Raw genomic sequence first — 21,520 nt, forward strand, 5'->3', positions numbered from 1 at the left:
TAAAGTTACTATAAGTAACTATTTGTCAATTAACAATATGGACCATTTGTTGATATTAAGCACTGTCAGATACATCCCAAACTGGTCACAAATCACAGGCAAAGCATTGCTCTATAAGAGTTAATGTCCTGTTAGGTTTCAGTTTGTAGTGTAAATCTTGCACATGCAGTAGAACTTGGCTGTTCTGTTGTTCCTTTAATCTAAGATATCTGCTGTTCCATTGTTACCTGCCTTACAGTTATCATCAGTTTTGTTTTATCTTTTTGCACTTTATGCCTGGAAGTCACACTGAGGGTAATCTTGCTCTATGCTTTGCTCCAGATAAAGTCTACTGGCAAATAAATGAAAACATGGGGAAAAAAAAGACAGTCTGGCATCAATAACGTGTTGCAGTTGTACTCAAAGAACACAATGGTGCAATGTACCAGCATTCATTGGGAAATGGTATTGAAATACTCTGTAAATTTGAAATCAAAAAAGATCTCTGTGCTCTGTTGGGTTCTATATACCCTGCCACTGAGCAGAGACATTAAGTCGAATTAAATTCACTCTTCAGACAGAAAAGGGTAGTGGCTATAAATCAGTTACCTTTGGCTGAGGAACGCGGGTGAAAAAACTTGGAAAATGTCAAAAGCATACCTCTGCTACTATTAAAACGTATCATATCTGTTTTTTTTCTCCATATTTGGAGATGCAATGATAATAATAATAATAATAATAATAATAATAATAATAATAACAATGAGCGTATCATTTATGTGTTTGCAAAGAGGTAGGTGTTCGGTCTTTGCATCGCTACAATTTTAATTGAATGAAATAATAGCTTCGATTCGCTTGACATTACAAGATTGCAAGGGTGTGGTAATCAGAAATTTTACAACGTGCCAAAGACGTTCTCTTTACACATATGTTAGTGCCCTCACATGATGTGAATATCATATTACATCATATCATAAAGCATTTATAAAAATATGAACGCTCTCTGCTTCAGCTCCTCCCCCCCCCCCCCCCTTCATCGCACTCATATATTCAATCAATGATGCATGAGGGAACCTGTCAGAGAAAGATTGTTCGAAACCGTTATCACTGTTCTAAAAATGTTAACTATGCAATAAGTGAACATATCTGTATGTCCATGTGCACCACGCTCATGCGTTCTTTTCTGATGGGAAAAAATAAATCTTCATAATAATAGGCAGCTGCTGAACAACACCGAACTACTTGGCATTGAGATTCACACGTTCTCGGGCCTGGTCTCAGATCTCCTCTGCTTTCACAGCTCATTTGACGAAAAAATAGACCAGGCTTTACACTGAAGTATCAGCGCAAGTCCTCTTTCCATGAGAACGAACGGGAATTTATTTTGCTCTCAACAAGTAGCCTAAAGTTTTCAGACATGAAGCTCCCTGTTGGCTTCTGAATTGTGTGGATTTTTTTTTTTGTTGCTTTGACTACAACATTTACAGTTCGTACAAGAAGACGTGTTTTGAGGTAGATTGCCGTCGCCTCTCTCCCTGGCAACACGTATAATCGAGCTGGTAAGTGGAGTCATTAACGTTTGATTATCGTGGAAGTTGGCTGCCCTAAATGCATGCAATCATTACGTTAATACTGAAAAATTCTACTGTGTCGCTAGAACAATTTTAAATCGCAAATCGAAAGCATTAGGTATTCCACAACAGTGTGTTAGATTGTACGATTGAATGAATGAGCAAAGCGAAAGTAGACATTGATGAAGTACTGTTTATTCATTCATACATTCACACTGAATGACTCAAACTATTTGTCATGCTTATGCACAGAATATACTCTACTCATACGAATGAAAACTTGCTGTATAGTGAAACGCCTGCAATAAAAGCGAATTGCGGGGTAAATAATTTCAGCATTATTATAGGCATATAGCTGATGTCATTATACGCAAAAACGATAACGTGCGATGACAAACGTCTATGCTGTTAATTTCATGGCTGTAATCTAAAAAGATTATTCAAAATCACTTTTGTACCGGCTCAATTCAATGAAGGATCTTCAATCCCATTTGGCACGTCCAACGGTAATGCTGGAATAGACCATTTACAGTCTGGTAAAATTAGTCGTTACAACACGCGTGGCGCAGATTTACAGTTCTCAAGGCAATAATCACAGCACGTGCAGTGGTCCCTTTAAACAACCAAACCGTTTCCACAAATGCATGCAATACAAACTTCGCAAACTTGCTTCCCGTTTTACCTCCCCCTGCTCGCTGGCTGAATCCATTTCTATGTAGGCAAGTGCGTGGCCAGTGTTCTCTTTTAAAAGGCGGTCGAGATTCAAAGGGAAAGGATCTGTTTTGGGGGGGGAGACAAGTACAGTGTTATTAGTCTGTCGCTCGTGCTGGATAACGCATACAAACTTGGATTACTGCAGTTTGACACTTTAGCGCATCGCTGACGTTTGATCACAGTCCTTTTAACTGGTCGTTTTACTGCATCTCCCCCAGACAGATGAGCTGGAGTAGTGATATACTTTACTTGGTGAGTCCTTTGGTGTTGTTTTAATGTTAGTCCTTTGCATGCTTGCTGTAGCCTACACGCTGTGTCCCCGTGTTAGATCATTTTTCACTTTTCTCCTTGCACGTACCGTGCCGTAGAAATCAGCAAGGCTTAATTGATGAGGTGGAACTGCAGTTACCTGGGGAGTACAAATTTGTTGCATACAGTGACCTTATCAGTACAATGATAAGCCTGACAGTATGTTCCTTACATCCGTACATTACATTTTCCCAGTATGTCCCACGCTTTGTTTTCATTTGAAGGAATATCTGTGTGCTGAAACTGTCTTCGGGAAACTAGGTAAATGCAACTCGCTGAAAAGAAATAATTAATTACCTGATTGATACACGTTCTGCTTGCTGTCATAAAAAAATCCTTGCTGTCATAAAATCAACTATGATACTGGCCAACTCAAAAGAGCTAACAGTTTTCTGCAGAGGTTTCTCTGTGGACGTCATGCGTGCTTGGCGAGGCCAGGAAGCCCTCATAGCTCGTGGGGAGAACAGTGAATTACACTGAATTAAAAAGAAATGTTGATACTTTTTCCATTTTCATCACATTTTAGCCATGTGCGAATCTACTATAATCGTGCTCGGGGCTGCACCAACGCCAACTCAAAATGAAAAAAAAAAGTATGTACACATTTGACTCAGTGCAACCATACACCATGATTTAGAAACTTAGAAAACTTGTCAGGCGTGAATCAATCCATAGCCACATTCACTTTAGCGTTTTTAACGATCTTTAGGAACGCGACCATTGTTTTAAAGACAGCGATTGACAAGGACATTCACTGTCAGTTGGTTTAGTTTTGCTGAATGCATCCCGTGACCAAAAAACTACAATGTCAAAACGGCATTTGGGATTGAAACGCTGGTAATTAGTAGGGGGAACACTGTTACGGGGTAAGTTTTAAAGCATTATCCTACAGCAGGTGCATGTTACCAGAAATTCTTATGTTGCCCTGTGTGCACCGTTACCACAGACAGCAGGAGACATCATGTACAAGATCGATCTCGGCTATCCTGTACACGTTGTGCACTCAAAACGCCTTCGCGTATCACGTGACAGACAATCGGTAAAATTCTGGTTATGGCATTTTCAAGGAAATTCCACTGTTTGCCACTAGGTGGTGCTTTCAGAGAGATTTTACCTCATGGAAATTTACACAGTGGCTTTCGCCAGTTGGTTAATTGTTTTAGGGTTAGTTGATACGTATTTTGCAGATATCACGAATCTTTAATTCACTTCGTTAGGCGTTATGTTGTGTCTTATCTTTGGAATGACGAAACGTTTTCTCCATAGTGCACAATACTCTGGTATGTGCAGAAAGGTGTTAAGAGACACTGGTACAACAACAGACAGTACAGTTTGCGTTATGGTCTTGCATTGAAAGATCAGTACAAAGGCTTCTGTCTTGGCATTTTCAGTTCAGGCAAATAATCCTTTTTATGGGAATTGCAGGCTCTCAAGTCATGAATAATTAAACAAGGACAAATGTTAATTTTTTGATCAGCGATGATGATAATGTAACAAATGTAATTACACAGAATCTATCAAGCCATTCCCCATGTCCAGCTGTCGTGCACACTGTCTATGAATTTCAGTTTTGAAGATTTATGCGTTAGTGCGGGCTCTACTGCTTGGTGTCAGCCTTTTGTCAGTAGGAAAGGAATGGCCACAAACCTTCCAACTATTTCAATTCAAAACCAAAATAGAAACAAAACACACAGCACTCAACCATTGATATTACATCTCCATCCCCAACAGTCTCCCACTGTCCAATGGCCATGAGATTGAGCTTACCAATGTCAATGTCTGTTGGCTGGGACTGTTCAGGAATTAGCCTAACAGTGCAAAAATGAAGAGATTTTGATATAGATAGATAGATAGATAGATAGATAGATACTTTAATCATCCCCTGGGGGAAATTCAGGTGTCCAGTAGCTCATGTGAGGTAGATTACAGACAATACAAGCATTATTGCACAGACAATACAAACATTACAAACATTGCAAACATAATTGCACAGTCCAATAGATGATGGTGGTGGGTGTGGAGGGAGGGAGAGAGAGAGAGCCATTAGCTGTTGGCTCTTGGCTATTGGCCATAGGCTAATGTGTTGTACAGCCTGATGGCAGTGGGGACAAAGGACCTCCTGAACCGTGCAGTCCTGCAGCGCAGCGAGGTGGGCCGTCCGCTGCAGCTGCTTCTCTGGCCTGCCAGGATGCTGTGGAGGGGGTGATTGTTATTGTCCAGGATGGCCTGCACCTTACTCCGTGTGCATCTCTCCACCACAGTCTCCAGCGAGTCCAACCTCCTGCCAAGCGCTTAGCCAGCCTTTTTCACCAGCTTGTCCAGCCGCCTAGTGTCCTTGTTTTTCATGCTGCCTCCCCAGCAGACCGCAGCATAGGATTAGTGATAGGATTAGTGATTGGCGTTCAGGGTCCCGTGTGGCAGCGGTTGTGTTTCCCTCCATTTTAGGATGACGCACCGCCCATCACGCGGAAGAACTGCACGATGCTTCAGTGAATTTGCTCCTGAGCAGGACGAGGGGAATATTCACACCTAGGTGTGAACTTCAGAGTTCTGATGACAGCTGCGGCGCGTGAGAGGCGAGGATGATGCGCTTGCTTTAGCGCTGAGTGGCGACGCTCTGATCTCACCGGGGCTTCTCAGAGTGTACGAGGGCGTGCATCCAAATCATTGTCTGACTGAAGCAAGATGATTCACCATCTCCGACGCCTGGTCACTTTCTTCTGCTGTCAGTTTTGAGCCGCTACGCAGCGCGCATTTAATGAAACGCTTCAGACTGATGTGGAAATGACTTGACGCCCCTTATAATTCAGTAAGGAGCCCTAAAACAATTCACGATTCATGGGCAGCAATGTAGTGTCGCAGCAAGACGCCGGGCTCACAACCCAGAAGTTTCTGGTTTGATTCCCAGGTGGGGCACTGCTGTTGTACCCCGGGGCAAGGTACTCAACCTGAATTGTCTCAGTAAATATCCAGCTGTATAAATGGATAACATTTAAACTTTGTGAGGCATGTAAGTCGCAGAGAATGTCTGTCGAAATATAATGTAGTCAGAAATGGGCAAAAATACATCATATTGTGTTTTAATTCAAAATGCAAAATAGCCTGAAGGCAGCTTAAATGTGTCAAAATAAACTGCAAAATACTGGTTTCAAAATGTTTCAAAAATCTTTTTTGAATACAAAAATACATTTCCTGGGAGGCATCAAATATGCATGTACATGGAAACTGGAAACTGTATGTTGATGTGGAAACTGGAAAATTTTACATAACTGTAACATAATTCTGAAAGGGAAGTATCAAGTGAGAATGTATACAGTGGTGTTTAAGAGCAGCAATAGCTATTTAGCTAGCTAGAAACGATGGCGACGTAGCCCAATTCAATTGCTTACGTTAGCTAGTTATCCAATAAGTATGAGAAGAAAATTACTGCACTTTGAAATGAAATGCTCAATGTCAAATATCAACAACGTGGCACGAGCCTTTCACAAGTTAAAAGGTGGCAAATAAATGTTAACTTGCTAGTTAGTTATGCCTCTCACCTTGATAGATTCATAGCCTCATTCGTGACCTTCTAGCAAGCTAATGTTTTCAGCACATACTCATTTCTGGGGGTAGTGTTTCTGCTTCAAAAATGAGTCACGTTACTGCATGACACAACACAAGTGGATGAACATATTGGGTGCACAGAGATGAAGTAAAGGAGGGGGAGATTAATATTTCGGTGCATCCACCCTCATGTGGTCTGTACCTGTGTTTGTTTGATTGTCAAAGAGACTTCATAGAAAAATCAAAGGTCTGTCATGGGGGGGGGGGGGACGAGAGGGAGATCAGGAAGTAATTTGAGTATTTTGAAAAAGCAAAAGTACTTTTTTCTGAAGTATCACGATACAAACTACATCAAGATTTTTCCAATCAAGTTGAGTACAAATTACAAAATACAGAAAGGTATATGTCAAATACATGTAATAGAAATACTGCCCATCCCTGAATGTGATGTAATGTCATGCAACATATCTTTCCAGGACAGTCATTGGCATTTCACACACTGCCTCCACCGTCAGCACATGACTTTGGTTTTAGTTCTGTCCCAGGGCTTGTGTGCTTTTCACCCTGCAATGACGCTTGCTTGGACCAACCTACGGACCCCCCCAGGAAATCCAGACACACACACAAGAACTGCGGTGGTCACAAACAAACCATAGTGGACAAACTTCAGTTGTGGGGGGGGGGGGGGGGGGGGGGGTGTCTGCGTGAGAGACAAGCCTTCTCAGAGCTCATTCCCCCAGCAACGCAGGATCAGCTCACTCCCTGGAGGAAGGACAGAGAAGGGGAGACTGGGAAAGAAACGCTGAGTTGAGAAATGGCTCAGTGGGATACCTTTAGGCAAAGTCAACGCTCCATATTACAGCGTGGAGTCAGCAGTGGGAAAACACCCAGGGAATACGAAACACCTCCTTTTCTAAAGCACTGTGTATTTGCTGACAATCACAAAAAATGGAACACGTTTCCCCTGAAATATTTATTCTGTTGCACCCTTCAAGTGTGCTTTGTAAAAATGTAAATGCCGTATCGACCAGCTGAATTGTAGTTATCGGTGAAACAATATTAAAGGTGATTGATTTGTCCCAATGGGAACCTTTTAATCTCATGTGGTGGCAGCATTGAGCGTAATAGTAGCACCCAGGGGAGGGAATGTAAGTGTGACTGAGAACATCTGCTCTGCTGTAGCTCTCTGTCACGGTGTCATTGTGTCATAGTGATAAGATGTGATGATTTCAAGATCTGGGATGTGCCCCTGCTGATATGTTTATCTAATGTCCCGTAATGTTGTAAATGTAACTAAAGGTAACATTTAAATTTGTACTGACGGTCAAAATTAATGTGAAACTGGCCCCAATTAATTGAATTGTATTGTTGAATTCTCAGCTTCCCCCCTGTAAAACTCTCTGCTGGTGTTACTATTTCTGAAGCAAGGAAGAAAGATTAGGTAGATATGTGATTGTCTGGAACAGAAGAGAAATGTGAAGAAGTGCCCTATTCTTAGTGTAAAGACAGGAGGATTCACTCATTTCAGAAGAGGTGGGCTCTGCTGCTATAGATCCTCAAAAAAATGGTTTGATTGAGTAGCTTTCAGCTACATGGGCAATAGCATAAGGACACGCTCAGTTAAAGTGGTGATGGGAGTAGAGTTTAAGCTCATTAGTGTTATCACTAGAGGAGCTTGGTAGGGGCCCATTCCTGCCTTGCCTTTCAGTGGGTGGCGATGCAGCCACACTGTGGAGTGGAACACCAGCCTTTGGCCTTTGGCTCCAGTCTCTGGCAATTAAACCCCTTCATGTCCTCCATTTCCTCCAAAAACCATGCAATATTATTACCAGGGCATTTATCTGCTTAGCAGACACACACCATGCAGGGGAACTCACAAAGGTGACATATTACACACATATATTTCTTATATATATACAGTCATCCAGTGTGACTGACATTGTTTTTTTACTTGTTATCCATTTCCAGCAGATGGATATTGACAAAAGGAATCCAAATTGTAAGTAATATAGCTAAGATAGCCACTTAACAGCAATACCAAACTGCTACCATGCAGGTGTGTATTTCCTGAAGCAGCTCAGACTGAGTGCCTTTCTCAGTGTTATGGCAGGAGGGCCTCATGCAAGATTCAAACCTGCATCTGTCTGAATATAAGCACAGCTCCTTTAACCACTTCACCACACTACTTACACAAGTGAAATGATGAATTTATTTAAGTCTGCTATAAAGTGTATACAATTTCTCCAGGCCTGAGCTTTTATCCAGAGCGGTTTAACTTCTATTTCTCGACATTTCCTTCCGCCGTTTCCTTGCAGACTGTTTTGAATTTAAATTAGAATTTGACTTGAATTTTTGATTTGATTTTTTTTTCTTCAAATCAGAGCTACTGCAGAGACCTCTGATAATCACATTCAGAATGTCAAATGGGGCTGGTCTCTGCTAGGTTATAATTTCAGTAGGCTGGGCGCTCCCTGAAGAGATTCTGGCTCTATGGGGAGTCCACATCTGAATGGAAATAAGTTTTCGTGTGGCTTATTTTAAGATTGGGTTAGCGCTACTCTATTTATTTACCTTTTTTGCCACATAAAAGCAGTCACAGTGTAAATTCTGTCCCATAGTTGGCTTTTTAAATGCAGAGATGTTGCTATGGTTACCTCTCTCCCCTGACGAGGGGGAGTGGACATGCCCCGTAATGCTCCATGGAGATATCGGGAAGTGTGCCCGAAATTAAACTTTATCGCCTGCCGCCTTTTAAAGGTGAACAATCACTTTTCGAGCATTTTTGGGTGGTTACCCCAGCAGCATTAAATGGACTGAAGCAATACTCCCTTTGTGAGAAGTGGTATCACAGTGTAATGGAGGCGGCAGAATGAATTTATAGGTCATTAATCAATATAAGAAGTGTCTAATTGTGCTTGCGTTTAACATTTTTTAGGGTCAGCAGTGAGAATTTTCCTTCCTCCGGGTGTATGGAGTTACCTCCAATTCAGGGTCACACATTTAAAAATGCAGATTTAAAGTCATCAAAGATGTTTTGCAGTGCTTGAAAAAAGTTTTTCAACCACAAAGAAGTTGGAAGGATTGATGGAGAACTGAACATTAAACCTTCAGGTTGAGAAATCTGGACCATTTACTAAATGGAACTATACCACCCTGTATAGAATGGTGTCAATAATTGCACCACTGTGGTGCAGCATTCTGCAAATGCAAGAATTATAATGGTAGAATCATAAGAACCTGGCTGAAGTTGGCTGTAGTTGTTGTTGCTTTTATTGTGGCACTTAGTCTATAAAGCTATCAGTCACTGTAGCATTTTGTGACATTTACACTTGTGCAAGTGTTGTCTGACATTTTCTGTTTGTACCCTTGTTCATCTTATATGCACTTGTATGCACCTTTTCTTTGTATGTGTCTCTGGATACCAGCATCAGCCAGATGAATCAATTAATGAACTGTATCAGGCACCTAGCACATAACACTGAAAGTGTGAGACTGGGAGTGTGAGACAAGGGCTTTTGAAAAACTATGCATTTACAACTAAGCAGAGCTTAATACAACAGGTACACGGAAAGGGTGTCATGAAGTCAAACAGATCAAATATTGATACATACTGTGTGGCAATTTCTCTATCCGAACATGACACAATTGCATGGTCGCAGACTGTGGATGAGGACAAAATTCACTCAATAACAAGTACTTAATGTAGAACCTTTTTAATATAGAAAGGTTAATGAAGATTATCTTCAGATAAGAGAGTTAGAGGTTGATTTTTTCTTTCTTTCACAAATGGCATGGACATGTGCTCTCTCTCTCTCACACACACACACACACAATCAAGTTCTCTTGCACATTACACACACCTCTAAAATGTAAGAAATTAAATTAAATGGAAATGGAAATGGAAATTAATGTAATGGAAATGATGTTTCTGTCTGGTTTTCATATGTGCCTGTGGTGTAGCGGTTAGGGAAGTAGGCTTTTTCCAAAAGTTTGCAGGCTAGAACCTTCAGTGGAGCAGTGCTGTAATACCCTGTAATACTTATCCTGAGTTACCTCAGTAAATATCCAGCTGTATAAACTGATGATGTAAAAATGTGAGGTATATTAGTTGTTCTGTGTAATAGCATGAGTGGGGCATATGACTCCATATTTCCTTCATGGTAGTGCCTGAAGTGCTGTCATAAACAGTCAACTTGAAAAAATGAAGGTAACATGCAGGACAATGAAGGGAGTGCAAAGAGAAGTTTGTGCACTCAGATTGGTTTCAGGGGATGTAGTGGAAGTACAGGAAGGTATTTTACACGTTGCTTTGAAAGCACTCTTTACAGCCCCAAGTTTATTCATGTAATCAGAGCACAGTCACATTTCATGAGCTGTACCTTCTTAGGAGTGTTCCCCTTTAGATGTGCTGCTAACATTGTATAATAACCCCACCTTTCTGAAGCATATATAGCCCATTATCAAATTGCTTACAAACAATTTATTAGTTCTTACAACCTGTTTAGAAACTGATATATGAGAGAGAACCTAAAGAACACTGACACCTGTTATAGACTGTGGTGGAAAGTGAAAGAAAATCCATGTAAATTGGTATTCAGTGTAAATTCAATTCCAAAATGAAGGAAAAAAATAAGTTGAGTAAGTGTTCTCCTCAGTAAACAAATAGCTATAAAAGAACTGAAGGCGGTGCAGTGCGAAAATATACAAGAAAGGGCAGAGTAAAAAGGTAGCATCTTGTAAAATGTTCAACAACAGATAGCGATAGCCAAAAATCTCACTCAGAAGCAAATTGCTGAATATGCAAAAAGATATTCGAAGAGCTTACTTGATAATATTGTAGTAGGAATGGGTGCTGTTTTACAGCAGTAAAGATATTGCAGACACACTCAGCATTTACTTTGTTGAGTTTCTCCAGGGAAGAGGTTTCAAACATTCCTACAATTTACAAGAACTGGAGACAAAAAAGTGTGCAAGCCCTGATTGCATACAGCTAAAAAACCTATAGAGCCAGGGGGAACTTACACCATTTGCTTAGCACAGCTCTTTTCTAGAGCTACTTACACAGGTTAAAATGTTATCCATTTATGGAGCTAGATGTTTACTGAGGCATTTTGGGTTAAGTATCTTGCCGTAGGGTACAACAGCAGTGGCCCACCTGGAAATTGGACCTGCAGTCCAATTTGGATTACAAACCTTAGTCCCTATTCCTAGTTACAAATCATTAACCAAACTCTTCATCTATTTTATAGAATCTAAAAACCCGTTGATGACTGGAATTGAAATGAATTGAATGTAATAGACCATCAGACAGCTGGGAGTGTGGTGACGTTCCTACATGAAGAGCTCTGTCTTTAATGCTACATGCAAAAATAATGATATGGAACTGTTGTAGCATTTATTATATTAAGAAAACCCAGGTCGTGCTTACCTGGTCATTGTCCTGTTAACACCACGATCATCTTGAGATATAATATATGAATCTTAGACATACCCTAAACGATTCTTATATTGTGTAAGAATCCAGATGTACAATGTTCACATTTTTTACAGCTGCTGAACAATCTCAGCATTTTAAATTCAGGTTTGGTGTGGGTTGGACTGTGTCTGAGAGCAGTTCTCAGAATAAAATGGCAGTCCACCAAAACCTCTTTGGGCATTAACTCTAACCGGACTCTGACTTAGAGTTGGAAATATGGCATGCATTGTTTCCTGTCCAACACCTGCTTTTGTGCAGGGTTTGTGGAAACTGAATGAGTGGGAATAAAAGTGCTGACTCACCCTTGCTCTCACACCCACATGCACCGAGAGTGTGCGCTTAGTCTTTCAGCACTTGGTGAAGAACTGCATTTCATCTCTCAGGCGTTATTTTGAGTGCTTACGGAGAGTGATTCTGACAAGACAATAAAGGAAACTGCAGCCTTTCTGCACATGCTGACTACACCAAACCGTCCCTGGCAAAAAAAATAGGACAGAGATCTGACACGACCCACTACAAGAAATGGGGTTTACTTTTCATTCCAACATTCAACACTCTGGGGCTAAAAACAGTGTCTGGTAACACCATAAAGACAGCTAGACTCTGAGAAGATAAGTTGGAAACGTGTTTTGTTATTTACCCAAATGTATACATATGAGTTGTAACCTTGAGCGAGGTACTTAATCGTTATTATATTAAAATATCCAGCTTATAGGTCAAAATTAGGTTAGATGTAAGCGGTGTAAGTCTCCCTCAATATGTGCATCTGCTGATCACATTGCATGCAAAATAAAATGCTAATTTGTTGAGTGAAATGTAGTAGTTTGGAACTAGGATTAACAGAGCCCAGCATGATTATTCCTCCTACAGAACGGATTGGAGCTGTAGGCACTCAGTCATTTGTAGAATGCGTGCTTGTCTCAGTAATGAATGCGACTCGGGATGGTTGTGGAAGCAGATGCGGTTTCAGAGATGACATGTCTCAACAGTGTTGCCCGTCGTGTCCTGTTAGAGGCTGTTGAGACTGCCAATGCTGTTTAATTTGTTTACAGTTTCCATCAAGACTGCATATTGGCCTGTGTTTTGTCGTGCCTTATTTTCATTCTCTCTGAAGCTTGCAGGATGCTAAAATCAGCAAACGAAAAGGAGAAAACAGCATCTCTGCAAGTTAATTTACAAGACTTCTTCTGGAGTTTTTTTTTTTTTGTCTTAAAGCTAAGCTGGCTGTTTCATTACATGGTGCTGTGCTATTCTGTGAGAAGGGTTACATCTAAAGATGTACTGTCCCTTGGCATTCTGGGAAAGGTTAGCAGCCCCTGAGTGAGAGCTACAGACACCAGACAAAGACATAGCTTTGCAATTCTGTGAACACAAAACTACCATTTTAATATGCATATATGTATATGTACATATATGTATCATTTTATACAATATGTAATTGAATAAATCAAAGCTAAATATATAATTCGGAGTATCATTTATACATGTTATTAAAAAGGAAGAATAAGAGAAAATGTTGAAGTTGCTTTTTGTTTTTGAATTTTATATTTTTATGTACTTATTGCACTTTCATTTTCTTGTGCTTATGTAAACACAAAACAAAAAATAAATAGTGGAATTAAAGAATAACTAGTAAGTAAATTAGAATGTAAGGACAACCGAAGTGATGATAAAAAATAAGTTGAAAGGGAAAGATTGATCAGTGGTTTTACTTGTTGCTGTTAATAAGTGCAACGACTCTCCATACAATTAACTCCCCTCTCATTTATTCTCATTTAAATACTAATTAGCAACAGCAATTCGGTACAGAACAGCAAGTGGTACTGTTAGCCGCAGCCAGGGAATAACAGGTATTGATATTGTACATCCTCTCAATAACTTATTCATTTATACTTACCAGAAAAAAAGCACATCTGGATTGAGCTGGGATTCTCTAACTGAATTGCTTTGGGCTTTGAGACAGGGAAGGAGGAGGAAGAAGTTTGGGGTCTCAGCTTGTGTCACTCCATTAATACGTTCCACACAAAGGGCTGAGATAATGAGTTTTGTAAACTCTGTTTAATTACTAGTATTTCAGCATAGGTCATTTTGTAGTTCACAGTTATATGTACCAAGCACATTTCCCAAACTGAACACAACCATAGAAAATCCATTTAGAGAACAAGGACAGGCACTGTGCTGTGGTGTCCCAAGAAGGCAATGGGGCAAGTCGCTACCAAGGCAAACCATTAGGTGAGCAAGATGCTGATTGCCAGAATTACGAGGCGTGAGAGACAGTCTGCTCAGGTCCACCGGCCAGACACTAGGTAGACTGAATCTGTTTTGTTTAAGTCATCACCCGGAGTCATCAAGTGAGGACTCATACATGGTTCAGTGAATATTCTGGGAATGACAAATAGCCAAATATAGACATCAGGCATCATTAAGCAGCTCCAGCACTGTCTATTCAAAGGAGACAGTGACAGTACTATTAGTCAGACAAATATAAGAGATGTAGAATCTGTGTACCAGGTGGCGGCCAGACAGAACTTAGCAAGTGGAATGTCCCTGAATGCTGCCTGAGCAGTTAAGAAGCTCCCTATAGAGTCTGCTTGCACCACTGAAGGAGGAGGAGAATTTGATCCAACATATACCTGCCCACAGTCCAGTGGGATAGTTTGGACTTACAATCAATGGTTTCATCCAACCACTGGGGTTCTCAGCTGCCCAGTTCTTTCTGTATAGACAGAGTGCAAACAGGGTACAGGAGAGACAACATTGCATCCTCTTTTGTCAGTTACGCTAGAGCACACCAGGGATGCGGTCCAGTGGGCTGATTAAGGGGAAGCGGGGATAGCTGGGAGAAATGAGAAAGGCTGGGATTGGACATAAGGTCACACCCCTGCAGGCATCTACAGTGCTCCTCATCAACAGATTGGCTGTAATTCATTACCTCTCCTAGCTGCTGTTGTGACCAAAAGGAAGGCTGTTGGAGCTGAAACTAACTTCAGCTCCACAGAGCCTGTGACTCAAACGGGCTACTTGACAGCTTTCAATAATTGGTTCAGGTCATGGTGGAGCCCCCTGGAGCCTGATCTGGTGAGCTCTTTAGAGAAACTGTGTAATTAGGCAGGTGATGTATGAGTAGCACGAGTGGGGGGGTTTAATGGTCGCCACAAGAGCTTTGAGTGTTCCTGGTGATTTTCCTCCATGAACCAGCTTTAGGAACAGAAGAATCATAAGGGCAGCACAGAATAAGTGAGCTTTGCATCTTGTCCAACACTAAGAGTGGAACAATGATCATTTAAAGGAGTGTGTGGTCCAAGACTGGGAGAGTCCCACAGTCGACTGGTGTATATTTCTTAGCTCCAGTCCATTAGTGTGATATGAAGCCTGTGCAGGGCTACCAACAGCTGCTGGTCCCTCTGACCTTCATGTGTTACACCCCAGCTTTGTGGAGACACATGAGTTGTTATGCCGGTTGTTGGCATCACAACACCTCTCCGCCGTGACATTCTGTTTGTGTTCTCTCCAACGAATGGGATGTCTGTAGTTTCTAAGGCACTCAGAACCACAAATCACACAGTGGACAAAGGGCTAAAGCCAAGAGACAACTCTTCACTGGGGGCTTGGACAGAGGCACCACCTGTGCTTGTCAGCACATCCGCTTGATGCCTTGCTTGTATTGTGTTTCTGACTTCCTGTCTGTCAGTGTGGGCGTGTCTTTTGTTTGTTCTTTGCGTGTATGTGCTTTTGTTTTTGTTTACAGAACATCGTCCCACCTCCCGTCCCGCCTATCTGCCCTTCTGCCACACCCACCACCTGAAGCCCATCCTGCACACCTGTTCCCTGTTAACCACCACCAGCCTGTGTATTTATACCCCGCTATCTTCTTTGTTTCTCAGCCAGTTTCGTCTCAGTGTATTTGTCTGTTTTGTTACTGCCTGTTAGTATCTGCTTGGTCTGGTTTTTGACTTTCTACCTGTATTTTTATTTATTTTTTTTTTTTGGATTTTAAACTTGCCTTGGTTTTTGGATTTCTGCCTGTGGAGTTTCTGGTTTCGACTCAGACTGTTTTATTACTACTGCTTTTGGCTTGTCGGCAAATAAACACCTGGTCTGGCATTCCGCTCTGCGCCTGGGTCCTTCCACCTGAAAGCTTGACAGTTCTGCCGTGGCAATGACACTGAGGAGGTGGAGATGTGTGTGTGTCTTTGAGCACTGGGACTGGGACGAAAGTGAAAGGCCAGGCTTTGAGCGTACACCACCTTTCTGGACTCAGAAACAGTAATGACATCATATAAGGGACTACTGCAAACATTAGGAATGTAAGCAAGGTTGCTGGTCATCTTGGCGCGGTTCCCACACCTGCTGGCTCCAAACAGGGTACTGCCAATCTGCTGTGTCAGACTCCAGGCCTGGTGAGGCTGTGCTGGCAGTTGAGCACTGCACTCGCCTTGGCGTGCCCTTCAAACCCTGAGCACAGATGTGGGCATCTTGAGCTCACTGTGGCATATTCCTAAACACAGTCAGGGGGTCCAGTGGGAGCTCAAGCAGTGATGTGTTTTGACAACACAGAAGCAAAGGTGGTGCCTCTGTGGCCTCAGAGGAACCATCTTCTCACCAGACATCTTGACCTGTACTTTTGAAACGTGGAGCAGGGGTGAATATGCTCGCTGCAGCTCCCCTGTCAGCTCAGATTCAAGCTGCGATGTGTTGGTAAAATGCCACCACAGAGCCTATAGAGAAGCATGTGCCCAAGGTGATGTTGTCATGCAGGTGCTTCGTAAGTGTCACAAACCTCAGCTCATTTGTGATAAATAATGTCTAACAGAGGCCATCATCCTACACCAGAAACACTCGCCTTCACTGATTTGCATGGGTCTGTGGGTTAGCCTATGAGGCTACTGAATGTAGTGTATGCAAAATGTGTGATTATAACCCTGCAGTGTGAGAGTAGTGTATGTGTATAACTCTGTAGTGTATGCATATAACAAGGTGATTTTGAAAATATGAAGTTATCTTTTAAATTGAAATCACAGCTCAATCCTGCTTTCAGTCACATCCTAACTTTCTCACTACATCTTCCTCTACTCCTATCTCCCCTATACCCCCTTTCTTTTACCCTTCTCTCTTTCTTCTGTTTTTCAGCTCACGATCCCTCTTTCTTTCCTAACCCCTCCTCCCCTTCCTCTCTGCTTGTGATGAGGAGCTGGGGTGAAATAGTGTGATTTCTGGGACAGGTCTGTGTTCTGATTGTGGTTGCTGGATGTACTTTATGTGATGTGTTTGTGGTTGTCGTATGAAGTACCTTTGTGGTTATTTTTGGAAAACTTTGAAAACAGTCTTCCCCCCTCTCTCCCTCTCTCTTTCCATCCTCACCCTCCCCTTCTCTGTCTCTCTCCCTCTCTCTTTCCATCCCCCCCCTCTCTCTCTTTCTGTGGTCTCCAGCTCTCCCCTGCAGATGCGCAGTGCTCCTCCCTCGGCCCTGTGGAGAAGTGAGCAGAGCTCCGCCCATGGCTCCGGCTGCGGGGCACCGCCCTTCCCTCTCTCTGATTGGCCTGCAGGGTGTGCTGTTCCTGCTTGTGGGGGGTGTGGCCAGCAGAGGCCCTGCCTTGGCTCCAGAGTCACCGTGTCACCGAGTGGAGCATCCGGTCATCTCCCACGCAGGTGAGCTGGCACCTGGCCACTGGGCAGAGGTGTCTAAGCGCCGGGGAGAGGCATTTTAAAAAAGACTAATAATACTTGCTTAAACTCTGAATGCAAAGTCAAGGGCAAAGAGCAACAACAGGTTGAGGAATCGGGTTAGTAGACTAGTCTTCAGGCTGGGTTGTTATCACACAGACCTTGGAGAGTGTGTGTCGATGTTCCAACATATGATCTAAGTCTGCATGCCTAAAGTTTGTGAATTGTTTTTCAAAGTCATGGTCAGGACACATGGGGCGCATTGGGTCACCAAACCAAATTGTAGAAAGGCAGTGTAGATCCACGTATCTCAAGAGTAAAATTACCATTCTATTTGCAGGATACCATGTAGCCACATGGGGCAATTACAGAAACTTGTTCTGATGATACTGATCATAATTATAATGTACTTATTGAGAACCTTACTGATATTGAGAAGCCTGCTGATGATAATAATAGGTCTGATTGCACTGCAATTACTGAGAAAGTGAATTTGTTCTGATACTACTACACTTTTTTAAAAAAATGAATTTGTTTTGATAATACTGATCATAACACTGTATTCAAGGAGAAATTAAAACGGGATGTTCAGACTGTCTGATTGCATACTTAGTGCCTTTTGGCTTGCTTCTATGGTTATATTTAAACACGTGGGTCACCTGAAAAGTTTGAAAAACACTGCCTTTGTGGGTGGGGAAGACTGCTTGACATCAAGAAATGAAGGCCACACCTCCTCTACCCATGGGGGTAATGGGGTCTGCTGAACAATATATGGGTACAACAACAGACAGAGAGATACAGAAGAAGCAAGTGGAGGGTTGGGGAACATTGTAGGTCCATGCAGGGAGTGAGGGTGAATAACTGCATCAGAGGCCATCCACGTTACAACCATTCAGTTAATAAACTGATGGACACAATGTAAAATTCAAACAGAACCTGTAAAAATATATGACTGCTGCTGCTGAAGAATCCTAGGAGTACTGAAATGCCTAAATACAGCACGTTTTATTTGCTGTTCTGGACACTTTACCCTTACTGTTCAGCTATATAGGATATACAATGTGGATGCAGTTACAGATCTTTAAAGAGAGCCTCAGGCTTTACTGATGCTAATAGAAGCCTCCCATTCACAATACTGTGGGCACTTACCAGGCCTCAGCCTCATCAAAATGGGCTTCCCACTATTTGTTATTCTGTTAGCAATGTTAACTTCCATTGTAGAATGCAAAAGAGACAAACACTGAATTTGAAATTGAGTGTTTCTCTTCACTCAGCTACAGTTGGTTGAATGAAAGAAGGGTGGAGCTATTAGGCATAAGTTCATTGCAGCTCAATCAGAATTTCTATGAATACAAAATGTGCATATGTGTGGCAGTGTTGTGAAGCTTGTTTTTTTCTTTTACACCTTTTTAAATAAAAGGTTAGAGTAGGGGTGTTAGGGATTTTCCACATCTCATAACCTTTTAAAACTGGTTTTTACTCTGAGACTAGGAGTCGTGCACATTTTTTGGATTTCTGCCTGTGGCATTTGGTGAACTGCTTCTTGTAGCCTAGACCTCTCTCTGTTTTTATCAATGGATCAGATTAGTTGCACTGGTGCCCACAGCTCAAAGCGGCTAAGCATTTGGATAGAATGAAAGCCTGGCATCATGTAGCCATGATGCTAACACATTTACCCCTTTGGCTTATTTCTGAGCAGGGAACAAATTTTTGCAGTCCTTTATAGTTTTGTAAGGAGATGCCCGTAACCAAGATGACTGCCACAGATTGTGCTCAGCACACTGGCCATTTTTACAGCTAGACTTTTACTGATGAGGTACCTTCCTCAAGTGTAAAATGGTGAGAGCACCCACAGATTTGGAGTTTTCAGATTTTTGGATGAAACTTTACTTTTCCAACCACTAGACTGTACTGTCACCACTCTGGGGAAGAGTGCTCACATGTCTTAATATGAGTGAGACTTAAGTGTCCACATAGATATGCAAAAAAAGTCACAGCATATTTACTTTTTGCATGTGTACAGAAATCCCTTGCCTTGATTTATACATTCATGAAATTATTATGCACCGAATATCATCAGATGAGGATTTTGGAATGCATTCCTTGGTGTACGGATTTAAATTCTCCTCCTTCATGCACTAATTTGTTATGCATGTCTTACTTCCCGATTTTATTCCGTAAAGAAATGTTTTCCTCCTCAAGTAACGCAGATGCAATTTCGAGCGGTCGCTATCGGCCTGTTCAGATGTTCCCGTGGATTAGCGCAGGTGAGCGGGAAGCCCGGGGGGGGGGGTCGCTGTCGACATCACCCGCTACCTGTAAACAAGCAAGACAATTAGACCTCGGTCGGAGAAATTAATTAGCCATCAAGGTGTTTCGCCTGTGATAAGGCAGCCGGCGGAGGCCGTCGCCAAGTGATGGATGGCGCACCGCTAATGACAGTGACACATGCTCCGGGTGATGTGAAAGTTCTTAATTAAATAAAGTCCTGGGTAAAAGTGATCTTTTAATGGTGCACAAGAACCAGGTTTTCAGACTCTGAGACTTGGGGATGCAGGTGCAATTTTTGGAGTGAAGGTGTGCGTTTGAATCACAGTGTTTTCTAAGAAAGATCTGCTCATAACGTAAAACATTTGACCAAAGTCGTATGGTTAAAGCAGTGGTCACAGAGGTGACATGACTTTGTGGTCTTGAATTCTCTAGGCAATGGATAAAATAACATGTCCACTTGACACTCATTGTTGACTCCTCAACTATTAGTTCATAGGGAAAAATGTCTCATAGAGTCTCACAAGACATGCCTGTGTCAAGTGAAAACTCACTGTTACTGATAACTGTTTGGGCTTGTTTTATACTTTAACATACAGGGCATTTATCAAACATAATGTGTTAGATTGATTTGTAGTGGTTAAAAAACAGAGGCTTCTAATCCCAGGGAAACCATTTGATTGGATAGCAAGCATTTATAATTCAGACTTGCAAGGGCCATTGGCTCAGGCTGTGCTTGATATGGCCAGTTAAACACTTTCCTCTGAGTACACTTCCCTACCTGGTGACTACACATGAAATACTCATAAGCCTATAATAGAAATTTGGGTTAATATAATTTTATGAGTAATAAAGAGACAGCCTTAAGCCTGCTATCCACTGAGTTCAGCTACAAATAGAGTACAGGTGGAGGTGATTTATGAGCCTTGGGGAATGCTGTTTGAAGTTAGGAAAAAAAAAAAAACAGACAGGTAACATCTCATTTACAATTGGCACTTCTGGTGGGCGATAGACCTGACATAAAACAATAAAAAGATGACAGTCAATATGCAAAAACTTTAAAATTAAATTGCAGATTCCCAACTAGCTATATAGCTCTGTGTCTTATAAGGGGTTTTGTAAATGCTGTGAAATTGCTGTTTGATATAGCTTTGAGTTAGCTGACCACTCCAATCACTGGGCAACTTAAAACTAACTCATATCATTCATAATATGGCCTTTAGGACGTTGAAACAAACATTTTCACTTCAAGATAGTTAGAGGCAATCGTGCACTGTACTGTAGACAACACTCTCTGTGGTGACCACAGTTTACACAGTGCTGTGTTCTATAGTGTGAAAACAAGCATACAAATACACAGGATATAGGGGTGATCAAGTGTTTCAGAAGAGATGCTACTATTGCTTAAGTCTAAACCTGTTTTTGGGTGCAAAGTAAGAGATCCCACAGTGATTTTAGATTTTTAGGAGGGGTGGCAGGCAGGCTGGGGAACGTGTATGTCCTTTGCAGGGCGAGGGAGGTTCCTGTATGCACCGCAAGCTTTCTTATTGATGAAAAATGACCCTGTTGCTCACACTGCAAAATTAATCCCAAACTTTGTTTCCCCTGCTGAATTCTAGGATAGAGCCATTGCTGTATCCCAACAGAAAAAGGTATTCAAGCAACCATACGTATAATTTGCTGTAATTTGCAATTTGATAAACTTTCTGCCTAAATTAACAAATGTTTAGGCAGTAAATATTTGTAAGTGTAATTATTTTGTTAGATAGAGTTTGAATTATCACGTACAAACCCCAGCAGTTAAGGTCCTTAATGATTACAGTTTGGCAGTTTTTAATTAATGATAACGGTGTAGGATACTATCAGTAAGCTTTGGCAGGAGACTAAAAGATAGTGAATTGTTTCGTATTGCTTTGTCTGTGGTTCAGTTATGTGCCTATAGATTTTCTGCTCTGACAAATTTAGGCCTAATCCTTTACAAGTTTGCTATGAT

General features: G+C 41.7%; 1 protein-coding gene across 4 annotated transcripts in view; it reads left to right on the forward strand.

The window, feature by feature from the left end:
* Window positions 1-1,318: 1,318 nt before the first annotated feature.
* The window catches only part of LOC118771118 (semaphorin-5A-like), a 67,496-nt gene continuing 47,294 nt past the window's right edge, over window positions 1,319-21,520 (forward strand). For 3 of the 4 annotated variants that reach the window (XR_005004600.1, XM_036519000.1, XM_036519002.1), the window contains exons 1-2: window positions 1,319-1,538; window positions 17,026-17,244. Coding sequence is in view for 3 of the 4 variants with exons in the window: in XM_036519000.1 (XP_036374893.1) it covers window positions 17,091-17,244 (154 nt within the window). In the remaining variant the exon portion in view is untranslated. Of the gene's footprint in view, window positions 1,539-2,312; window positions 2,517-17,025; window positions 17,245-21,520 lie in introns of those variants that run through there. The other variant, XM_036519001.1, reaches the window with a different exon arrangement.

The sequence above is a fragment of the Megalops cyprinoides genome, chromosome 24 (assembly GCF_013368585.1).
Source record: "Megalops cyprinoides isolate fMegCyp1 chromosome 24, fMegCyp1.pri, whole genome shotgun sequence".
Lineage (NCBI taxonomy): Eukaryota > Metazoa > Chordata > Actinopteri > Elopiformes > Megalopidae > Megalops > Megalops cyprinoides.